Source organism: Electrophorus electricus, chromosome 7 (genome assembly GCF_013358815.1).
Source record: "Electrophorus electricus isolate fEleEle1 chromosome 7, fEleEle1.pri, whole genome shotgun sequence".
NCBI lineage: Eukaryota > Metazoa > Chordata > Actinopteri > Gymnotiformes > Gymnotidae > Electrophorus > Electrophorus electricus.
Genome location: NC_049541.1, coordinates 23,463,151 through 23,482,830, shown reverse-complemented (window position 1 = coordinate 23,482,830; position 19,680 = coordinate 23,463,151). Strand labels below are relative to the sequence as shown.

General features: G+C 39.0%; 1 protein-coding gene across 2 annotated transcripts; it reads left to right on the top strand.

The window, feature by feature from the left end:
- The first annotated feature begins 2,958 nt into the window (after positions 1-2,958).
- Positions 2,959-10,227, top strand: rhbdl2 (rhomboid, veinlet-like 2 (Drosophila)). 2 transcript variants are annotated; one of them, XR_003410813.2, is made up of 9 exons: positions 2,959-3,346; positions 4,483-4,703; positions 5,769-5,917; positions 6,294-6,406; positions 7,683-7,783; positions 7,910-7,970; positions 8,056-8,117; positions 8,938-9,426; positions 9,705-10,227. XR_003410813.2 is itself a non-coding variant. In XM_027012541.2 (8 exons), exons 2-8 carry the CDS (start codon positions 4,491-4,493, stop codon positions 9,118-9,120), a joined length of 882 nt encoding a protein of 293 aa, XP_026868342.1. In that variant the 5' UTR covers positions 2,959-3,346; positions 4,483-4,490; the 3' UTR covers positions 9,121-10,227. The 2 variants fall into 2 exon arrangements, 1 of the variants encoding a protein (XP_026868342.1); XM_027012541.2 differs by having other exon boundaries at positions 8,938-10,227.
- Positions 10,228-19,680: the final 9,453 nt, after the last annotated feature.

Sequence of the window (19,680 nt, the reverse complement as noted above, 5' to 3'; positions counted from 1 at the left end):
TTTATATTAATACTTCAAAACATGTAAGAACAACCCTGCTTCTGTGATACTTCCAGCCCTGCACATTTTAGTTTCCACAAATCAGGAGAAAGACTCAAATGTGCAGGGCATGATGGATGTATTCCAGGACCAGAACTGGAAATCAGTGGCTTATGAAAAGACTTGGAAACGCTTCCTTCATTCCTACCTGGATGCATGCAAGTTATGGATGAAATAGCACTTCATGATTAGATTTTTTGTCCATAGTCATTTCTTTTAAATTATTGAATGTTTAATGCTCACATAAAGTTAGTAGTTTTTCAAAGTAATAGAAGTGCACAATGTAAAGATTGTCAGCCTAAAAATCTTCATGTGGTGTCTAACAATTTAACTGGTTTTATTCAACTAAAATAAATATTTTGATTGAAACTAATTAAGGTGATCGTTCAGAAGAATAAAGACAGTATTTAACATCAGTCTAAATCACACAAACACTAAGTCAACTTCTGTCTTCAGGCCCAGCTTTACAGTCATGTCACTTGACAGGATGTGACCACTATTTTATATTTACGTATTTTTCCACTCTCAATAGATTTCAAGTGGACCCAATGTATTGCCATAGTTACCCTCAATATTTCCTGTAATAATATTCATACATTGACCTCACTAACACAATGTCTACTCAAAATCACATGGAAACAATAAATCCTTGAGTAAAAAATAAACTGTAGATTAATATTTTCTAACTGTTTATTAACATATAGAGGACAGTTTGAAACAAAAGCCCAGCCAGTGTGTGGGGATGGTTACTGAAGCCCAATGTCTGTGCCTCAGACACAATGGGGAAAAGGACACAGTGTAGCAGTGAACAAGGTGTTTCTGTTCATCAAGACAACCATGCAAAAACAGCTCCATATCCTCTCTGTATTCAAAAATAAACAAAAAGGGCTCTTTGCCCTCAGTCATCTCCCTGCAAGACTTAACTGAATGCTTTCTGGTGGCCCTCCTCAGTCATAGGCAAAAATCTCAGCTCATTCACATGCCTATGGACCAGTGTCCAATTTCTGTTTACCCACAGCATAGCCAGGGATAGGTCTCTTTGTTGCCGGCTCCTGCACCAGAGGCAGATTAAAGATTAGAGTTATAATCAGACTTTGATCATCTCAGTCATAACCCAAATTAAAATGAGAAATAAATACTCAATCAGAATTAGTGCCTTAGGAGTCAAAAGTCGATCTGTCTAGAAAATACTTCACCACCGGAGAAAAAGTTTTTCCTATTCACCAACAAGGTCAGCATGAGAGTGGCATGCATACCATAGACGTTAATGGAGGAAGGGGTAGCTGCTAAAGAATAAGTTGTAGTACATACAAGCACACATGGGCATTTGGCTATGTTCCACTGAACGTGTTGTAATAAATTCATTTAGTGACCATCTTGAGTCGACCTTTGTCATGACTTTTAATAAGAAATTACCCAAGACATACCCATAAAGCTGACAACAACATCAACAAACCTTAAAAACTTTAGCTATGTACGTGCTAAATTAGCTAGGAAGTTATATTACAGGTAAACATTACTGCTAGTCTAATATTAACTCACGGTTAACTCAAAAAACGGAATACTGATTGTACATTACACGATGAAGTTCGCCATAATCTACTAACGCGACGTGGTAACACATGTTGGTACAACCTTTGTTATAAAGCCCAAGCCATTTGGAGCCAGTCCCACCTATTTAGAGCTGGCTCCGATGTGGAGAGGTACCCTTTTCAGAAATTCTGACTTGACTACGAATTCACTTAAAGCCGTAGTTCTCTTCCTACACAGTTGAGCACTTATTTTATTATGAATCTAAATCTATACTTCATACAATATTTTGCAGTCGTTATTCTGTTTCCAGGTAGGGGTTGTTTCTCTTGGCTGCATCAGCACTTAGTATCTTTTCTTACTATTTTCCAGTTTGATGACTACAGCCTTGTCTACATACATATATGGCATTCAACACAAGTCATATGAACAGCTATTAGCTATAGGAAAAGAGTACTATAACCGAAATCGGTGGTATTTCTATGTAAACGTAAATGTCACAAGCGCTGCATTATAATTACCCAACATAGTTTCATATTCTTAATTTTAATTTAAAATTTTGTATTTTGTTGTTTCTCAGTTTTATTTTTTGTCCAACCAAAGTGGCATGTAAAGCATGTAAACCTATCCTAGTGGACCACAAAAATAAAATTATGAACACTGAACATAGCCTAATAGGTGTATAAATATAAATTTGTGCATTCTATCCGTTCAAATATGCGTTCCCGTAATTTGTGAATGTTTCCTTCTAGTGGTCTTTACCGGGACTACACACGTGTAAAACCGGAAAAACCTGCCGCTAGTAACCCTTTGTGCAGTGTTCTGACTGTTGAGAGGGTTGTGGGTGTGTATGTGGAAATTTTAAGAGGTTTCCTGGTGTCACGAAGCCTATAGAATTATTTTAATGTAAAAGATGTTGCAATAAAAATTTCAAAACGGGCGTTATCATACTTTTCCACAGCCAAAGCTCCACGTTACAATTTTCTGCCCTTCGTTAGTTATAACTCAGTCTGTGCATTTAGTTATTCCTGTTTGGCGTGACAGAAGTAGATGCAGCATCAACGAGGCCTACTATTGCTAATGTAGCCCATGGTAAGATGTTGTAAGATGATGGTAACTATGTTTAATTTCCTAGTCTTATTGTAAAAGTTGCTCAGAGTTCACCTTTAATTAAACATGTTCCCTGTGAACTGTTTTTTTTTTCAACCCTACGGGAAATCTTGTATCGTTGGAGTCCCCCAGCAAGACCCTAATCCAGCGTGTACGATACTCTTTAAAATCTTTTGACAGAAACGTTGTAAGTTTACATATATACCAGTACTAGGCATGCCGCAGTCTAAAAGTCTGTCAAAGTAGTGTTTCTACATGTGACGTCACATAACTCAGGTGTGGCGCCTGTCGGAAGCCCAGGCAGAAGGAATGGTGGCTAAAGTTTTAACGATTTAAATGCAGAGTTTAATTCACATAGGCCTTTCGGACACATCCGTCCCCAAAGGAAGGCCAGAACAGGAAAGAAGCAAACAAGAAAGTTAGGATCAGCCTATCGCCTGTTCTGGGACAGACCCTACATTTTTTAGTCTTAGTATATGTTTTCTTGGCATTTTGTGTACACCAACAGGTAATATCCTGTTGCACATTATGCATATTTTATTTCGGTAGTATTCCAAGCCCCTAACCAACAAGGGTGGCCGAATTTCCCTTGAAGAGCAATCTCAACTAATTTCAGGAAATTTCGGGAAGAAGTGCGCGATCGACAATCAAAGCGAAGGAAAACTTTGTGAGTAAAGGTTCATAGCTCATTCTTGACATATTTCCGCGATTTATATTTATGCCGCCTTTTTAAAAATGTTTGTTCTTTGAGAGTTTAACGTTTTTCATCGACGCTACTCTCACTGGGCGATTGTAAGTGGAGGCTCAATTTCCTGCACCAAACGTTCTTCCATTCTAAATCAAGTTATCCGATTTTTATTAAATTCCAATAAAAATTAAATTAGTATTGTGTTTTCCCCCATAATGTTCCTCTTGGCTAAAAGAAAAGTGCTGTGTTTTTTAAACTTCCGCTGCAAGAATGCATAGTTTGCGCCTTGGCCAAAAACGGTCTGAGTATCATTAGTAGCTTAGAGAAAACAAACGTCTTTAATTTTTCATTTTTAACGTCTCTGACATTTTAAATATATAAGCATTTTCATTCTACCACCCTTTAGAAATTAAAAGGCTTTGTTAACCGTTTACTACTTGGATTAAAAAAAAACATGTCTTTGGGTAAAAAGCTATGTCAGACGGAACTTTATTGGATTTATAGTTTACATATACAATCGGGTCTCAAAGTTGATTTCGTCAAGAGTGTCTTTACATAAGTAAACTTTAATGGATTATGTATATTCTACGTATTGGCGTTAATTAGCCTTAATGCAGTACAAACCTATCGAGCAACTAAGGCTGTAACTAGGCATCATGGGGATTGTAGTCATAAAATAAATACACAAAATGATTGTAATCTTGATTTTGAGGATTACAGACATACAAATATGAAGTACCTCCAAATTACAAACTTTGCTTGATAGGTATGTCCTGCATTAAGGCTAATTAAGTACTTTTTAAAAACTCTTGCATGGTTGTATTTATTTATTGCCTGTGTATGCCTTGAAGAAGGTCTTTGACTGAAAGCTTGCTAATTAAAAAGATTCTTGCACATATTTGTGTGTGGATGCATCTTCATATTAAGCTTATACTTTTTTTAGCTCCAGCACCTCAATCAACTTTTATCCATGGGAGCTTTCTTTTTCATGGTTATGAAATTTCTACAAATTAGTGAGGAATGCCAGTGTAAATGATGTAAATGAGAAATGGGGCTGTTTCATTGTACTTGAAAGTCACCAGACCTACCTAAGATCTGCCATCCCTTTTGTTGAGACCAAGAAATGCCAGAAATTGACGTTGAAGAAGAGGGCGGTTTTCCTGTGAAAAGACATGACCCAGAGGAGGACCAAGATGTGGAGAAGAAAGGATGCTGTGATGCGCTTCACACCTCGGTCTCCAAATGGATGCTTCCAGAGGAACTCCACGAAACATACTTGGAGCGTACCAACTGCTGTCCACCACCGATCTTCATCATCCTTGTCAGCATAGGCGAGGTAGAACTCTTGACTGAACATTTCACTGTACAAAGACATTTTATCTCTCTTGAGACCTGTTTAATCAAAAAAATAATAATTGAGTGCCATCCAAGCCAGTGAATTTGATATTGCAGGCTTCTCATTCTAAAGCAGTAGCCTGTGTTCTGTATATCTACAGTTGACATTGCTGTTGTAGTGGAGATATCTGAATGTTAACATGTTTGATTTGCAACTAACTTGCCTAGCAATTGGGACTGAGAGAGGTTCTTGTGTTCCATCTGTGTGATTGAGTGTGTGTGTCCCCCCCCCACTGTGTGGTGCAGGGCCTTGGCTGGGGAAGTCGTTTAAATGAACAGATTCATGTTTGATTTACAGAGTCTTACCCTATGCCTGGCCATAATCCACATGAGACAGAAGTGCTACTTTTAAAAGCAAAAAGACAGGATTACCTCCTAACTGCTTTTGGTAATGTTCATTTATTTGCACTCAACAGCTAAAATGTACTATGTTGGACACAGGCATGCAGCTGGACTGAGCTTAGGCTTGCAGTTGCTTTTCTTGGCTGCTCTGTAGAGTTGAGATTTACAATGAAATCAAGTATAATCATTGCCATTGTTGACCTACATGAAAGTAGCTTTCTTATGTGAGATTGAAGCGGCCTACAAATATCATGATGATGCATTCTAAGATGAGGTATTCTACTGATAGATTTGTATGCAATCACATACTACGTATTTATACAAATATTTGATGCACTGTGTTTGTGAAATGTTTGTACCATCATCTGAGTTTTTTGTTCACCACTCAGTAACCAACCAACCAAAGAACTGGCTTAGAAAGTAGTCATAAACTTTGACTCAGTATGGTGAAGCATAATCATCAAAGGCAAATGCCACATTATTCATCTTTTATCGTAATTGTAATTACATTAAAACTTCCTAAAAATATCTGTTTTCATGTAATGACATATTTCCCTGCCCAAAGAAAGTGCAGTGTGCAGTGGTGTGCTAGACTGGTGGCACGGTTAGGAGTCCAAAGTAAAATGTTTCTTGGGTACTAAATCTGTGTTGTAACTCATGACAGCTGGCAGTATTTATCTACTATGCGGTGTGGAAGCCTCAGAAGCAGTGGGTGACACTGGACCAAGGCATCTGGAACAGTCCCCTCACCTACAAACCTGACCATAGGCAGGAAGCCTGGCGTTTTCTCTCCTACATGTTTGTGCATGCTGGGTAAAAACCTCTTTCTTATTGTCTCTCCCTCTCAGTGGTTTTCTATGCTAGTTTTTAGACATCCCTATTCTCTATTCCATTTCAACCTTTTTTTCCCATCCAAATGTAAATTTAAACAACTATATGAACATAATAAAAAAGGATGTTGAAGAACAGCTATTTTCATCAAAAATGTATTAAATGGTAATTTAAAACGTTGTTTATTTTGTTAGTATTGTTTGGTGTAGTTTTAATTTTGGGCTTCTGTTCCAAGTCCCGCTCACCATCCTGTGGATGATCCAGCCATGGCACATTGGCTGCTAAGTTCTGAGCATGGGACTGGTCCAAGGGCTGATTTCAGTGTAACTGAGTGGTGGGTTCCTTTCCTTCCCACCAGGGTGCAGCACATTGTGGGCAATCTTGTGCTACAGCTCTTGCTTGGTATCCCCTTAGAGCTGGTCCATAAAGGCTTCGAGGTGGGAATGGTCTACCTGAGTGGTGTTCTAGCAGGTGAGTGATGCCATTCCTAGTTTTCCGGCTGTAAATTCAGGTTTTTAATTGCGAATCACCAGATAATAAAGTAATATAATATGGGACTATGCTTTACTGTGTTTTTAAAAATTGATGCTCAGTGTATTTTATGTATACAGTGTATTCAGAAAGTTCTGAGACCTCTTGTTGGACACTTTGGGTTGTAAATTTGATTTTAAATTTATATAATTGCCATTTTTACCCATCAATTAACTACTTAATCACCCATAATTTGGGAAAAAAAAAAGTGTTTTAAGGTTTTGATAATGAATTAAAAAATTCAGACCCTCAGTGCTGTAGCACTCTGAATTGTGGCCAGGTGCATCCTGTTTGCTTTATGTATCCTTGAGGTGTCTAGAACTTGGTTGGAGTCCACTTTTTGCTATTTGAATTGACTGGACACAGTTTGGAAAGGCCCACAATTCACACTGTATTGTCAGGACAAAAAACGAATCATGAGGTCCAAAGAACTGTCTGTGGATCTCCACAATCAAATTGTGGCAAGGCACAGATCAGGATCGATATAAAACAATATCTAAGGCTTTGGGTGTTCGTAAGACCACAGGGGCCTCAATCATTTTGAAGTGAAAGAAGTTGAAGTATGGAAAAAGATTCTCTCTTCTGATGAGATGAAAACAACTCCTTAGGCAGAACAGTAAGCACTGTGTCTGGTGCAAAACCATCACTGTACATCACCTGGCTGATACCATCCCTACAGTGAAACATGGTGACAGGGGCATTATGCTATCTGGTTACTTCTCAGCAGCAGGGACAGGAAGAATAGTAACAATTGATGAAGCAAACCCTTGATAAAAACCTCCTCCAGAGTGCACACAAACTCAGACTGGGCCGACTATTCATCTTTCAACATGACAATGACCCAAAGCATCCCTAAATGTCCTTGAGTGGCCAAGCCAAAGCCCAAACTTAAATGCAAATATCTTGCCATCCGACCTGACGTTACTTGAGAGGATCTGTCATGAAGAATTAGAGAAACCTCTAAAATCTGGGGGTTCAAAGGTTAGAGATATATCCAAGAAGACTTGCAGCTGTAACTGCTGCCAAAGGAGCTTCAACAAAGTATTGAATAAAATATTAGTGTATAAACTCAGACATAATTTATTCTTGTCATAGTCAGATTTTGAAATGTTTTAGGATATGGAATTTGATAAAGTAATCCAAATCAGAATGAACAAGCATAGAATCCATGTGATGTTTGCTGTTTTGGAAAAGCTATTAAATGTCTGTGTCCTAGGATCTCTGGCCAGCTCCATCTTTGACCCATACAGCGCTCTCGTGGGTGCCTCTGGCGGAGTTTACGCTCTTATTGGCGGATTCTTCATGAATGCCTTGGTGGTACGATCTTCATTTATGACTGCTCTTTTGTTTTGATTTAAATGTTATAATAGGACTTGTCACAAAACAGCTATATTTAAATATTTTGGATAATTTACTTAATCCCTCCCTCCTGTGCTCCTAAAGAACTTCAGGGAGATGATTCCACTACTGGGTGCCTTCCGTATCCTGGTGATCGTCGTCATTGGTTTGTTCTTGTATATATCCTATCACAGAACTGCTTGTCTGCATATCCTTGCAACAGACTGATGGTAACTGCTTGTGTTTTTTAGTGGGAACAGATGTGGGCTTTGCTCTCTACAGAAGATTTCTGAGTGATGCAGTTGGACTGAAGGTGACGGGTTGACTTTGTTTGTTTGTGTGTTATTTATATATAAACAACCTGATATTCTCCTGTTTTTTGATTCTGTGAAGGTGTTTAAAAACACAAATTGTGTTGTGTATATGCTTACCACAGTCTACATATGTATACCACACTGTGTGTGATCATCACATTCTGTGTTGCTTCACTCAGAAGCAACACGGGAGCATCAGTTCTGAATGGGGCTCTAAACAAATGATTTTATTTAGGGAATAAAACACAGCATGAACACAGTGGGCATGTCATTGTGGATGTCTCTGTGTTTGTGTAAAGCTTCCTTCAAAGAAAAAGACTAGACACATACAGTACATATATTATGGATATACTCCCCTCATTCCCTATTGGAGAAATCTTTTACTATACAGTTGCAGACCACTTTACTGAACACACCTATTTCTAGGTGCACAATCACAGACTGCTGCACTGTGTGCTGAATGCTGACAGGCATGATGTGTCAGCCACCCTGTGCCCTAATTATGACCTGTTAGTTTCTGACCACAGAATCCCTGCTTACTGAATATCACTTTGGTCCAGCACCTTTCTTAAGAGTGAGTGTAGCAGCCATTGCAGTGCTGCTGGAAGTGTTTTTAGAACCTGTCGCAACCTTAAGAGCAGTCAACCACCCAAAATATCCATCCAACAATGATCCTGTGACTAGACACTGACAAGTGATGCAGAGTTGGATCTTTCAGAAACCTCAGTAAAAATTTTTGGTCTCCGTCCTTCCTGTGTCAAAGCTACATAATGCACTTTCTCTTTAATGAGCTGGTACGTTTTCCTCGTCTTACACCAGGTGTCTTTTGTAGCCCACATTGGGGGTGGAATAGCAGGCATGACCGTCGGCTACGTGTTCTTCAGCAACTACAACCAGAAGCTTCTAAAAGACCCGCGCTTCTGGCTGTGCATTGTGGGATACGTTGTCTTCTTTCTTTTTGCTGTTCTCTTTAACATCTTCCTGTCCCCAGCTCCTCACTGAAGAGTGTAAAAATATTATAGCCAAAGCCATGTTCTAGGCACCACCATGTGTCTGGTTACAGTGGCAGTTTAGGTGGTGTGCGTGTGTGTAAAACTCTCAGGTAAACAGCTAATTCTACTTTGTATATTGTATCTCATTAAATCAAAGTTAAACTTGAACTTGAATTTGGAATTGTCGGGCACAGTCAGATGAGCTAGATGTGTACATTTTTTTAAAAAAGGTTTTTTTTTTTGTGCTTTGACACTACAGCATACCTCACCAAAGGATCTGGTGCTACAGAAATGGACAAGACAGGCTATTTTGTCAGTGGGTATTTCAATATCTCATAAAGGTAGAAGCAATTGTCTATTGGCATTGCTTGGTGTGCTGTTTGTTCGAGGTCTACTGATATAAGGATTTATATTGGTTTTTAAATTATCTGTTTTGAGCAGTGACTGAATACAGGTGACCATTTGCTCAGGTCTGTTTGGGGTGGGAACAGTAGCTTTACTTGGTAGTGATCTGCCAGATTTGTTCTCATACTTTCTTCCTCATTTTTATGTTAACTACTGGTTTATTTAATGTTTGTTTTTATGCATATTCAGGTGTGCAGACAAAGCTTCATTGAAACATAGGAGGGATGATTTTCTCCTTCAGATGTTGGGCATTCCTTCAGGAATTAAGCTGTATCCTAACATACCTTAACCTGTGTCTAATATTGAGAGGTTCCTCAGTGTGCAGATGAGCTGAGGTAGATCGTTTGTATGGAGTTAACAACCTGTAGGACCACCCTGGTTTGTAGTAACACTATAGTAAAATACCAGTTTGCTCTGGAGAGAGCAGCAGCAGCAGCAGCATTTATATGTGTAGTTGGAGAATTTCTTCCTGAGGTCTTTTCCCAGTGTTTTGTAGCATGTAAGCTCCAGTGTTGTATCCAGCCTTTGAGCCTTTTGCATTCACTTTAACCCTTATCCTGTGTCAGCCCTGTTCTCTTCCTCATTCTTTTGTAAATTCAACAGCTTAGAATACTACTGTAAGTAATGCTGTAAACTTTAATACTGTAAGTGTTTTGGTTGTTTTATGTACTTATTTCTTCCACTGGATTTTATTTTATTAAATCACCTTTACAAAGCAGTGTATATGTACTTACCAGTCTGTATGTTCTAATTATTCATTAACAACAGAGCCATAAGGTTTTAACAAAAAACATAACTGTATAGTTTCCTGAACAAGCTGAAATGACCTTGGCTTAATCATAACCAATGTTTATAGAGTTCAGTGTATTTCCACAAATTCACAATTGGGATACCTGAAGGGGCAGAAGGGTAGGGCTTGGATCAATGTGTCCGTCACAGATTCTGCTCTCAGTCCTGTGGTCTGCCCTGCAGTAGCACTGCTCCAAGTCGTCCTATTCTCTTTCTCTTCCCTATTTAATCCGATAACGAGTTCTCCAGCCAGTCAGCCAAGCTGTACGTTTATCTAGGATTTTAAACATGGGTGTTGAGCTGGTACCTCACACAGTGATGGGCTTTGAGCCATCATCAGTCATGATGGCCTTTATTTTGATACAGTGAACTATTACACAGTTAATTCTATGCAATATATCATTGATACTATATAATACACTGTGCACAATTAGGCAAGTTATATTTTTGAGGATTCATTTTATTATTGAACAACTACAGTCCTCTCTGTCAATCCAAAATGTTAATAAACCTCAAACCTGAATATTTAAGAATGTAAAAGTAAGGTTTTGGCTTTCTCAATTTACAAATAAACCTTTTTGACATTTAAAAAATAAAGAAATCACTGACCAGTATAGCCACCCTTCTTTTCAATAGCACTCATAAGCCTTCCATTCATGGAGTCTGCTGTCCGATGACAATCAACTTTTTGTGCATCAGACACCACAGCCTCCCATAGAGCTGTACTGTTTTCCGTCACTAAATTTCTTGTTTAAGAAGGATCCACAAGTTCTCAGTAGGGTTTAGGTCAGGTGAGGAAGGGGGTCATGTTATTCTTTCACCTTTAAGGCCTTTACTGGCTAGCCATGCAGTGGAGTACTTCAATGCATGCGATTATGTTCTACATAAAAATCATGGTCTCTCTGAAAGATGCAGACTTTTCCCCTGTACTACTGCTTGAAGAAAGTGTCTGCTAAAAACTGGCAGTAGATTTAGGAGTTGATTTTGAGTCCATCTTCATCCTGAATTGATCCAACTAGCTCATCTTTAATAAATACCCATCCACAGCAGTACCCCACCTCTACCTTGCTGGTGTCTGAGTCAAAGTGGAGCTCTGTACCCGTTACTGATCCAGCCATGGGCCCATCCATCTGGTCCGTCAAGAGTCAGTCCTCCATTCATAAAACCTTTGAAAAATTTGTGTCCAGATATTTCTTGGCCCAGTCTTGACATTTCATCTTATGTTTCTTGTTCCATGGTGGTCAGGTTTCAGCCTTCCTTAGCTTGGCTATGTCTCTGAGTACTGAACACCTTGTACTTCTGGGCAATGCAGGTAGGTTGCAGTTCTGGAATATGACAGCATTGGAGGATAATGGGTTTCTGGTCACTTCATGTTTGGTTCTTCTCAAATTTTTGGCAGTTAATCTTTTTTTCTCTACGTGTTTCTTGCGACCCTGTTGACTATTTGCAACAAAACGTTTAATGGTTCTGTGATCATACCCCAATGTCTTAGAAAATCTTTCAGATGGAGTAGCACATCCATCTCAAAGACTTTTAACAATATTTGATTTTTGAGAGCCAGTTAAATATCTTTTTTGGCCCATTTTGGCTGAGGAAAGGAAGATGTCTAATAATTATGCACACCTTGATATAGGTTGTTGATATCTTTAGGCCACACCCTCCCTCATTACACAAATACACATCACCTGATATGCTTAAATCCAATAAGCATTCAAGTTTATACAGCTTGGAGTTGGAAAATATGCATGAAAATTATATGGTCAAAATACTCTCTTGCATAATAATTGTACACGCAGTGTAAAGCAGCTGAAATCAATTCCAACTATTACTCGAGACTTTAGGCATGTTGTCATTATGTGGCATTAAAGGTCTCTTTGCTAACATATGTTTGAAGGATGAGTTAGGGCGTTTCAGTTCCGATGGCCCGATATGTAAATCTGGTAATCAGTACATTTTTTAAACATGCAGTTGCACATGGAGCACAGGGTTTAGATTTAGGTAGTGTCCAGCATTTTACACACACCGCTGCGATTAACAGGCTTTTTTTTTTTTAGCAAGGAAAGCCATCCAATTACTATTGTTATCAAAGAAACAATAATCTGGTTTCATAATCTAGGCTATGGTCAGCATTGCAATTGTTCACTTGCATTATGAAACACTGACCAGTATGGCTAATTCATACAACTATAGAAAACACATACAAAATCTGCTACAATTTATTTCAAATGAAATTCTGATGAAGTAATAAGTTCTACATGAAAATAAACTGAACAAACTGTGAGAGGGGTACATTTGTTGTATATAGAAGGCCTAGATAGAATTGTATTTCATACACACTTCCTTGGTGTTAACATTCCATATTCTCTTTATTTCTTCATTTAGCCCCAGGTATTTCTCCAACTTCTCATATTTCTACTGTTGGATATTTCCATCACTTGTGATTACTGCATGTATTATTATTGCTGTTTTCTGCATCTTATGTAGGGTCACTGTATCTGCTTCAACATTCTTGCTTCTCTGTTTGCAACTGGAGATCCTTAGCATAGTTATTTTCCACCACTCTCTGTGGCCCCTCCAGTTTGGACATGGGTGTTGTCCAGCTCATATGGCTTACATATGTTCTTATATATGATCCCTACTACTTGGTTGTGTCTCTCTTTGACACACCCCTGCTTTGATCGACCAAGTGCTTAGTGCTTGCTCTTGTGCTTTCATGATTAGTGCTTCTGTGCTATCCTTCAGTCCTGCATTTTCTATCCACTGATATGTTATCCACCTTTGCTCGCTGTCAGCGTTCCATTCAATGAAGGTACTTATTCTGCCATGAAACCTCTTATATTTTCATGGTATCAATACCCCCATCTGTTTGAGACATTGTGTCATCATTTTATTCTTGAAGGCCCTTGCTTGTGTGTTCGATTCTCGTTCTGAGAAATGCTTATGTACCAGGGGTTAAATACATTAGGGGTTAAATCATTAATGGAAAATCACAGCCAGTATGTATCAAAATGGGGACTCTGTGACAGAACGATGTAATAGATAGGTATTGGCTCTAGATTCACCTCTAGAGCTAGAGCAAGGCAGTTAGTAAAAACAGTAAACCTGACCACCATTGATGGAATTAAATATGGATACAACCAGCAGAGTATGAAATCACAGAACTGGCCAATTGCATTAGCCCCTCCATCAAAAACAAGCAAACACACAAAATGGTAAATTAAACAGTAGCAAAACCACACTGAGTAAAGGCAGGTTTCAATGTTGGTGTAACAATTGAGTGCCATGAAGTAAACAAAAGCCTCTCAGCTCTAAACTGTCAAGTCAATGTTCGAGCATGTTCAAGCAACTTAGCACTAGTGTGCAATGGGCCTCTATAGTTTAGACAAGATTGGATTAAGTCTGGGATGTTTGTGTTAATAGCTTCCATGTTAATGTGTGCTAGCAAGCTAAAATGGGCCAAAGAATGGTTGGTGCTCTTGCAGTAGGACTCTTGGCATGTTAGCCTGTCCATTTAAGCAGAGATGAGCTGTGAGCTGCCTGTTCAGATGATCATGAGCATAACTCTCACTCAGTGAGAACTTAAAATCCATTAAAGGTGATCAACTACATGAGCAGCTCCAGTGGACACATGGCTACATGAGTGGTATCAATTTGTATGCATGGTGCACAGTTAGGATCTGAAGTGTGCTTATTTACACTTGGTTTCTGTCAGCATGGTGAATGAATTCAGTGTGGCTCTGTTTACTGTTTTTTCATCCCAGAATAAAATGTAGTTGTATCATTGCCCACAGTTCTAACATCAGAAATGTGTAAAAACAGAGAGGTCGGTCATAAAAGTTCAGGTGATATTTAATCATAACAATGTAAAATATTTTGGATCAACTTCTAAAACTATAATGAAAAGTAGGGTTTACCCAATTTTATATTTATCCACCCAAGTTGCATCTGTGCTTCTTTTCATGTATGTGAAGGAGAAAGAGATTTTTACATTTACATTTTTTGGCATTTAGCAGATGTTTTATCCAGAGCGACTTACAAAAGTGCTTTGTCAGGTACTTATAGAATGTAATACTCATAAACAGATAGATGTACAGGAGACCCATACTTTCTAGATATACTTGTTAGTGTAGGTATACAGGTATATATCTGTATAAGCGCTATATAAATAAATATGACTCGACTTCTTCTGCATACTGGTTCTGGATGACGCTTGCTGAGGATGAGGATGTGTGGAATGATGAGCAGGCCAACTTCCAGGCTGCAGCATGGTATGACTTTTTGGTATGACTGCACTCTCCCCATCTCCCTCTTCCACTACTGCTTGCTGCAGGTGATCTTCATATCATCAACCTTGCTCATCTTCATGGACCCACAACCACCTTCGCTCGTCACACCCTCTACCACTTTAGCTCTCTAGCTTGTCTCTAAGAGCCACGCCCTCTACCGTTCTACCACCTTCACTCATCTACATTGGCCACACCCTCTACCACTCTACCGACCTTGCTTGTCTACATGGGCCATGCACTCTACCGCCTGTGCATGCTGAAGAAGGTGTTGCTGTCATGCAGGAATGTGGTGCTGCAGCAGGAGGTGAAGGCAGATGGAGACTTGCAGACCTGCAGATATTGCATCATTATACAATACAGATCTGAGCTTCATTCTAAATTGCTTTAACATGTACAGACCTCCAGCCTTGAGAGTATTAAAACAATAGAAATGCACCAGCTGAAGCGTGTGAAGCTGGGAAAACATCCGACTCCTGGACCATCAGCACAGCCTTCCCACAAGCCTGTGTCCTTCCTCCACCACTCCTCTCCCTGTACACAAACAGCTGTGCCTCCATCCACGTGTCAGTCAAACTCCTGAACTTTGCTGAAGACACCAACCTCATTAGACTCATATCTGATGAGGATGAGTTTGACTTCTAGTGGGAGATTGGCCAACAAATACCGTCCAAAACTACCTGGAGCTCATTGCTTTAAAGATGATGGTGAAGATTGTTGCTGACTTAAGAAAGAGGGAGGTGGGGCTGCGTACTATCACTCTGGGAGACCTTCTGGAATCTTTCTGGATTCTGGGCACCATCACCACCCATGACCTAACGTAGGAGGACATCAACAGCTCAAAAGAACATCACTAAGAAAGTAGAGCAAAGGATGCACTTCCATTGGCAGTTGAAGAAGTTCAACCTGCCAAAGCTGCTGAAGGTGCATTTCTCCACTGCTATCATTCAGTCTATACTCACCTCCTCCATCACCATTTGGTACGCTGCTGCTGCTACCAAGGGCAAGGGCAGACTTCAGCACATCATCTGCTCTGTTGAGAGGGTGATTGGCTGCAATCTATTGTCCCTCCACTGAGGTGAGCAGGCAAGATCATGACCTCTTGCACTCTTCTGAACAGAGATCTCGGAAGTTGCTTCTGGTATTTGCTGGAGCTACTCTTCCAGTTGGGGGGTCACTGCCCCTAGTGCTCTTATTATCACAGGAAGCACTGTTGCTTTAACCTTCCTAATCTTTTCCAGCTCTTCTCTCAGACCTTGGTTTTTGTTTTTGTTTTGTTTGTTTTTTTTAAGTTTTTTGTGTTACTTGGTCCTGGTCTTGCAATCAGTTGGGATTGCTACATGTATCACTATGTCCTCTTCTGCTCTTTTTTCCATCACTACCATGTCCGGTTGGTTAGCCATTGCCATTTTTTCTGTCTGGATCTGGTAGTCCCGTAGGGTCTTAGCTCCATAATTCTCCAACACCTTAGATTCTATGTCCTAGAAGTTCAGAAGCACTTTGCTTACACAGCTCATGAAGGACCTATGCCTGGAGTATTCTGTTTGAAGTTTGAATATCTCTGCATCTTTTAGTACAGTACACTGCATTTACTCACCTGGAATTTTCTTCTTCTTCTTCACAAATTATAGATCTAAAACATATATAATGTCAGTAGATCAGTTTAGAAACTGGTAGGAACAGTGTCTGCAATCTATTGTTGAAAAGACTCTGCCATCTACTGGCCAGTCTAGTTCTATACACTAACAGGAAGTTTTGGTTAAATTCATGATTGGTTGAGAAGACAATTAAGCATGTGGTTTTATTTTTAATCATTATTGGAATAATACCTTTCACTGAACCCATTAAAAAAAACTTAGCAGCTGATGGTGAAATTATTACTTAAATATGCACATTGCCAGAGTTCTTTGTTTTGTTAATGTGTCTTTTGGTACAAGGAAGACACTACAGCTTTACTGAATCCTTTTCCAAACAATTAATTGACAAAAATATAAAAGGTCAGCTTGTGAGCCGACTGAGATAAATTCTCTTCTGTGGAATGCACTTCCTGTCTTTGTCCTTGATCTGGTTGTGGCTTTGATCAGCAATTAATTAGGAAATGATCAGACATACTTACCTAAATCTTATTATAATTGTTTTCCCATCATTTATAATTGTCAGAACACTTAATTGAGAAACTTTACTGAACTAATGAGCAAGCCAAATGTGACCATAGCAAGAGCTAGAAGTAAAAAAAAAAAGAAAAAAAAGAAAAAAAAGAGGAACCAAGGCACAGAAGGGGAAGCCATCCTCCTCTGGACAGCTGATGGCAAACTAGCCACACAAAATGATTAGTTACTTATGACAGCAAAGCTTTAAGGATTGTTTAACAATGTTAAGAAATGAATAATGAAATATACAACAATGGATGTGGAAGCTAATTGAGCCTATTGATTAGGCAGAAATATTTAGATTAATCAAAGAGAGCCAATGAGAAGATGTAGTCACACACAGGATTCATTTAAATACAGTCTAGATCTCAGGTTCATGTCCCTATAAATGTGGTTTGCTGGTTCTTCCTGTGTCTTCCTGGGTTTCTTTCCGCAGTCCAAGAACATGGAGGCTAGGGAAAAATTGGATACCTTTAAAAATTGTCCTGGTTTGAGGTTGTGTGTGTGGCTGTATGCCTACATGCCCAATGATGGTTGGTAGTCTGTCCTGGGTGTTATCCTCTCTATCTTTCCTGCATCTCATGTAGTCTGCCTGGGGCTGTGGTATACTGTGTGCAGTTGGCTGTTGCTTCTCCCCAGTGTGTTGACTGGGTCTAAAAGCGTTGTGCAGCATGTTAATTGTAACCTGTGTGAGAGTAGTCATGGCTCCACCAACTATTTGGTTTATTTTTTTTAATAACCCTGACACCATATAATCACTTACACCATTTATCTAAACAGGAAAACTAAATTCCAAAAGCTTGACAAGTAGGTTTCAAACCAAAGACTGTGTCACCACAACCACATGTAAAGGTCTGAACAAATAATATAAAACCTAATACAAAACAGATGTAACATCTGCAGACTATTACACTGTGAGTTATTCATTTTTGAAAGGGTGATTTATCTGGATTTCTGAAGTGTCCCATTGGCCTGTGAGAAAACTGTAATGGAGCAGTAGGTTTGTCAATTCTAACGATAGCAGTAAAGTTGTGTTTTGCATACCTGCAAATGATGGGAAATAATGGTTTTAATAAGGTCTGTGTTAAAAAATAGCAAAACAGACCATTAACTGCTGTTCCCCAGTGACTGCATATATAATATTAGGATCTGAACACAGAGAAGGCAAGGAATCTTGCTCCGTTTTAACATTTAAGGAAGCTCAGTATAACAGCTTGTGATTGTTAATTACACAGGACTTCAAGGTACCATACAGCAAAACACATTTGACTTCCACAATGTGATGTGAGGAAAGATCTGCCAAGACACCAATGATGACTTGTATGAACACAACCAGGAAGATTGGCTAAAGATTGTTTCTAGGAAAAGCATGATATATATATAGATACATACTATATATATATATATATATATATATATATATATATATATATATATATATATATATATATATATATATATATCTATGCCCACTACAAACAAGGACATTATGCAACAAATATAATAAAGTGCTTTTACGAGGTGAGCGCAACAGGTAGATTACTCCTTTACTTTTTGTTGTTGTTATTTTATTAGTAAGTGAATAGAGCTCTAATTGAGAGATGCACTTTAAACTCCAAAAAAATACTTTTTAGTAATAATGTGAAAGTGAACATATGTTTTATTAGGCATTACTATGGTAATTGAAGATTATATGTTAGCACAGCCTTCTGTGTGTCATGCTAATGTGTGCGTATGAAGCAAACCAGTGCTCCTGAATCCCAGCTGTAAGATGGTATGCAGCCAGGAGACTCAGTGCACTGTGTTCATCATGTATCTGTGATGCAGTCCACATGACTCTGGTTTGATGATTACTTGATGAACAGTATCAGATGCAATGAAATCATGAGAATGTGGTGGAATAAGTCTGAGACTGAGAAATGGTCCCATTTAACCATTTAACCTAAGCAATCCAGGACATGAACTATGGACTAATTAAATTTTATTACTGCTACTTTATTACTATTATTTTACTACTGAATGTTCTTTACTTGCCCATGTGTCCAGATCAAACCTTTGAAGAAACTGGCTGCTTGCCCCTGACCTGCAAACTCCAACCCTCTCTTGTGTGTATAAGTCTGAAACTTTTGTTGCTGTAGGAGTTCTTTTAATGCAACAGCATTTTTCGCATTGTGTTGTTTCTGGCTCTAAACCTCTTGTTTCTATTGCAAAAACACCAGAAGAATGGAAAGATTTGGGATTTTAACCTTAATCACTGAACAAAATTTTAGATTGGAAGTCAAAAGCAGACGAAAATTTTCTCCAACTGCACCCATCCACAGGTTTCCTATTAATAAAATATGATTTTGAGCAGATCAAATCATGACCATCCTGCTATGATGAGCTGGGACACACACACACACACACACACACACCCCAACCAGGTTTCCCCACTTCTCACACATACACATGACTACAGTCTAGCAATAGATATGTATTCTGACCTTCTCACTCAACTCTTTCCTGTCTGAAGTACTCACATGCTTATGGAAAGAGGGAACTGTAGCCATCATGGTACTCCCTCCATCCTTCCCATATCAAATTCGTTCTTTGCCCATAAGCATATAATCCAGACTCCCGGACTTCTTCATATTTAATTCTTGAGTGGCGTATCCTGTAGATGGGGGTACCGAGGCACCCTCAGGTGGACTCAGAGCTCAGAGAATTTGTAGACTGAGGTTTCAGAGACAGGTGTCAGCCTCTTTCAGGGACCTGACAGCTGCCGCATCTCAATCTCAAAGGAGATTTCCAATTCTGTTTGCAGATGCCCATTCACAGTACAGAATGCCCTTTTATACTTTTGAGTTCAAAGGTGTTCTTTTAAAATTCTCATTGTAGCCCTGTCATGAAAGGTTTTCATTTTCCTCAGAGATGCAAGTCTGGGTATTAGTGATAGAGCTAGTG

Bases quoted from the DNA above. Each gene is read 5' to 3' on its own strand.
- rhbdl2 (XM_027012541.2), top strand. From the start codon at position 4,491: ATGCCAGAAATTGACGTTGAAGAAGAGGGCGGTTTTCCTGTGAAAAGA. The intron at 4,704-5,768 runs GTAGAACTCTTG...AACTCATGACAG, and splicing joins TCCTTGTCAGCATAGGCGAG to CTGGCAGTATTTATCTACTA. The intron at 7,784-7,909 runs GTACGATCTTCA...GTGCTCCTAAAG, and splicing joins TCTTCATGAATGCCTTGGTG to AACTTCAGGGAGATGATTCC.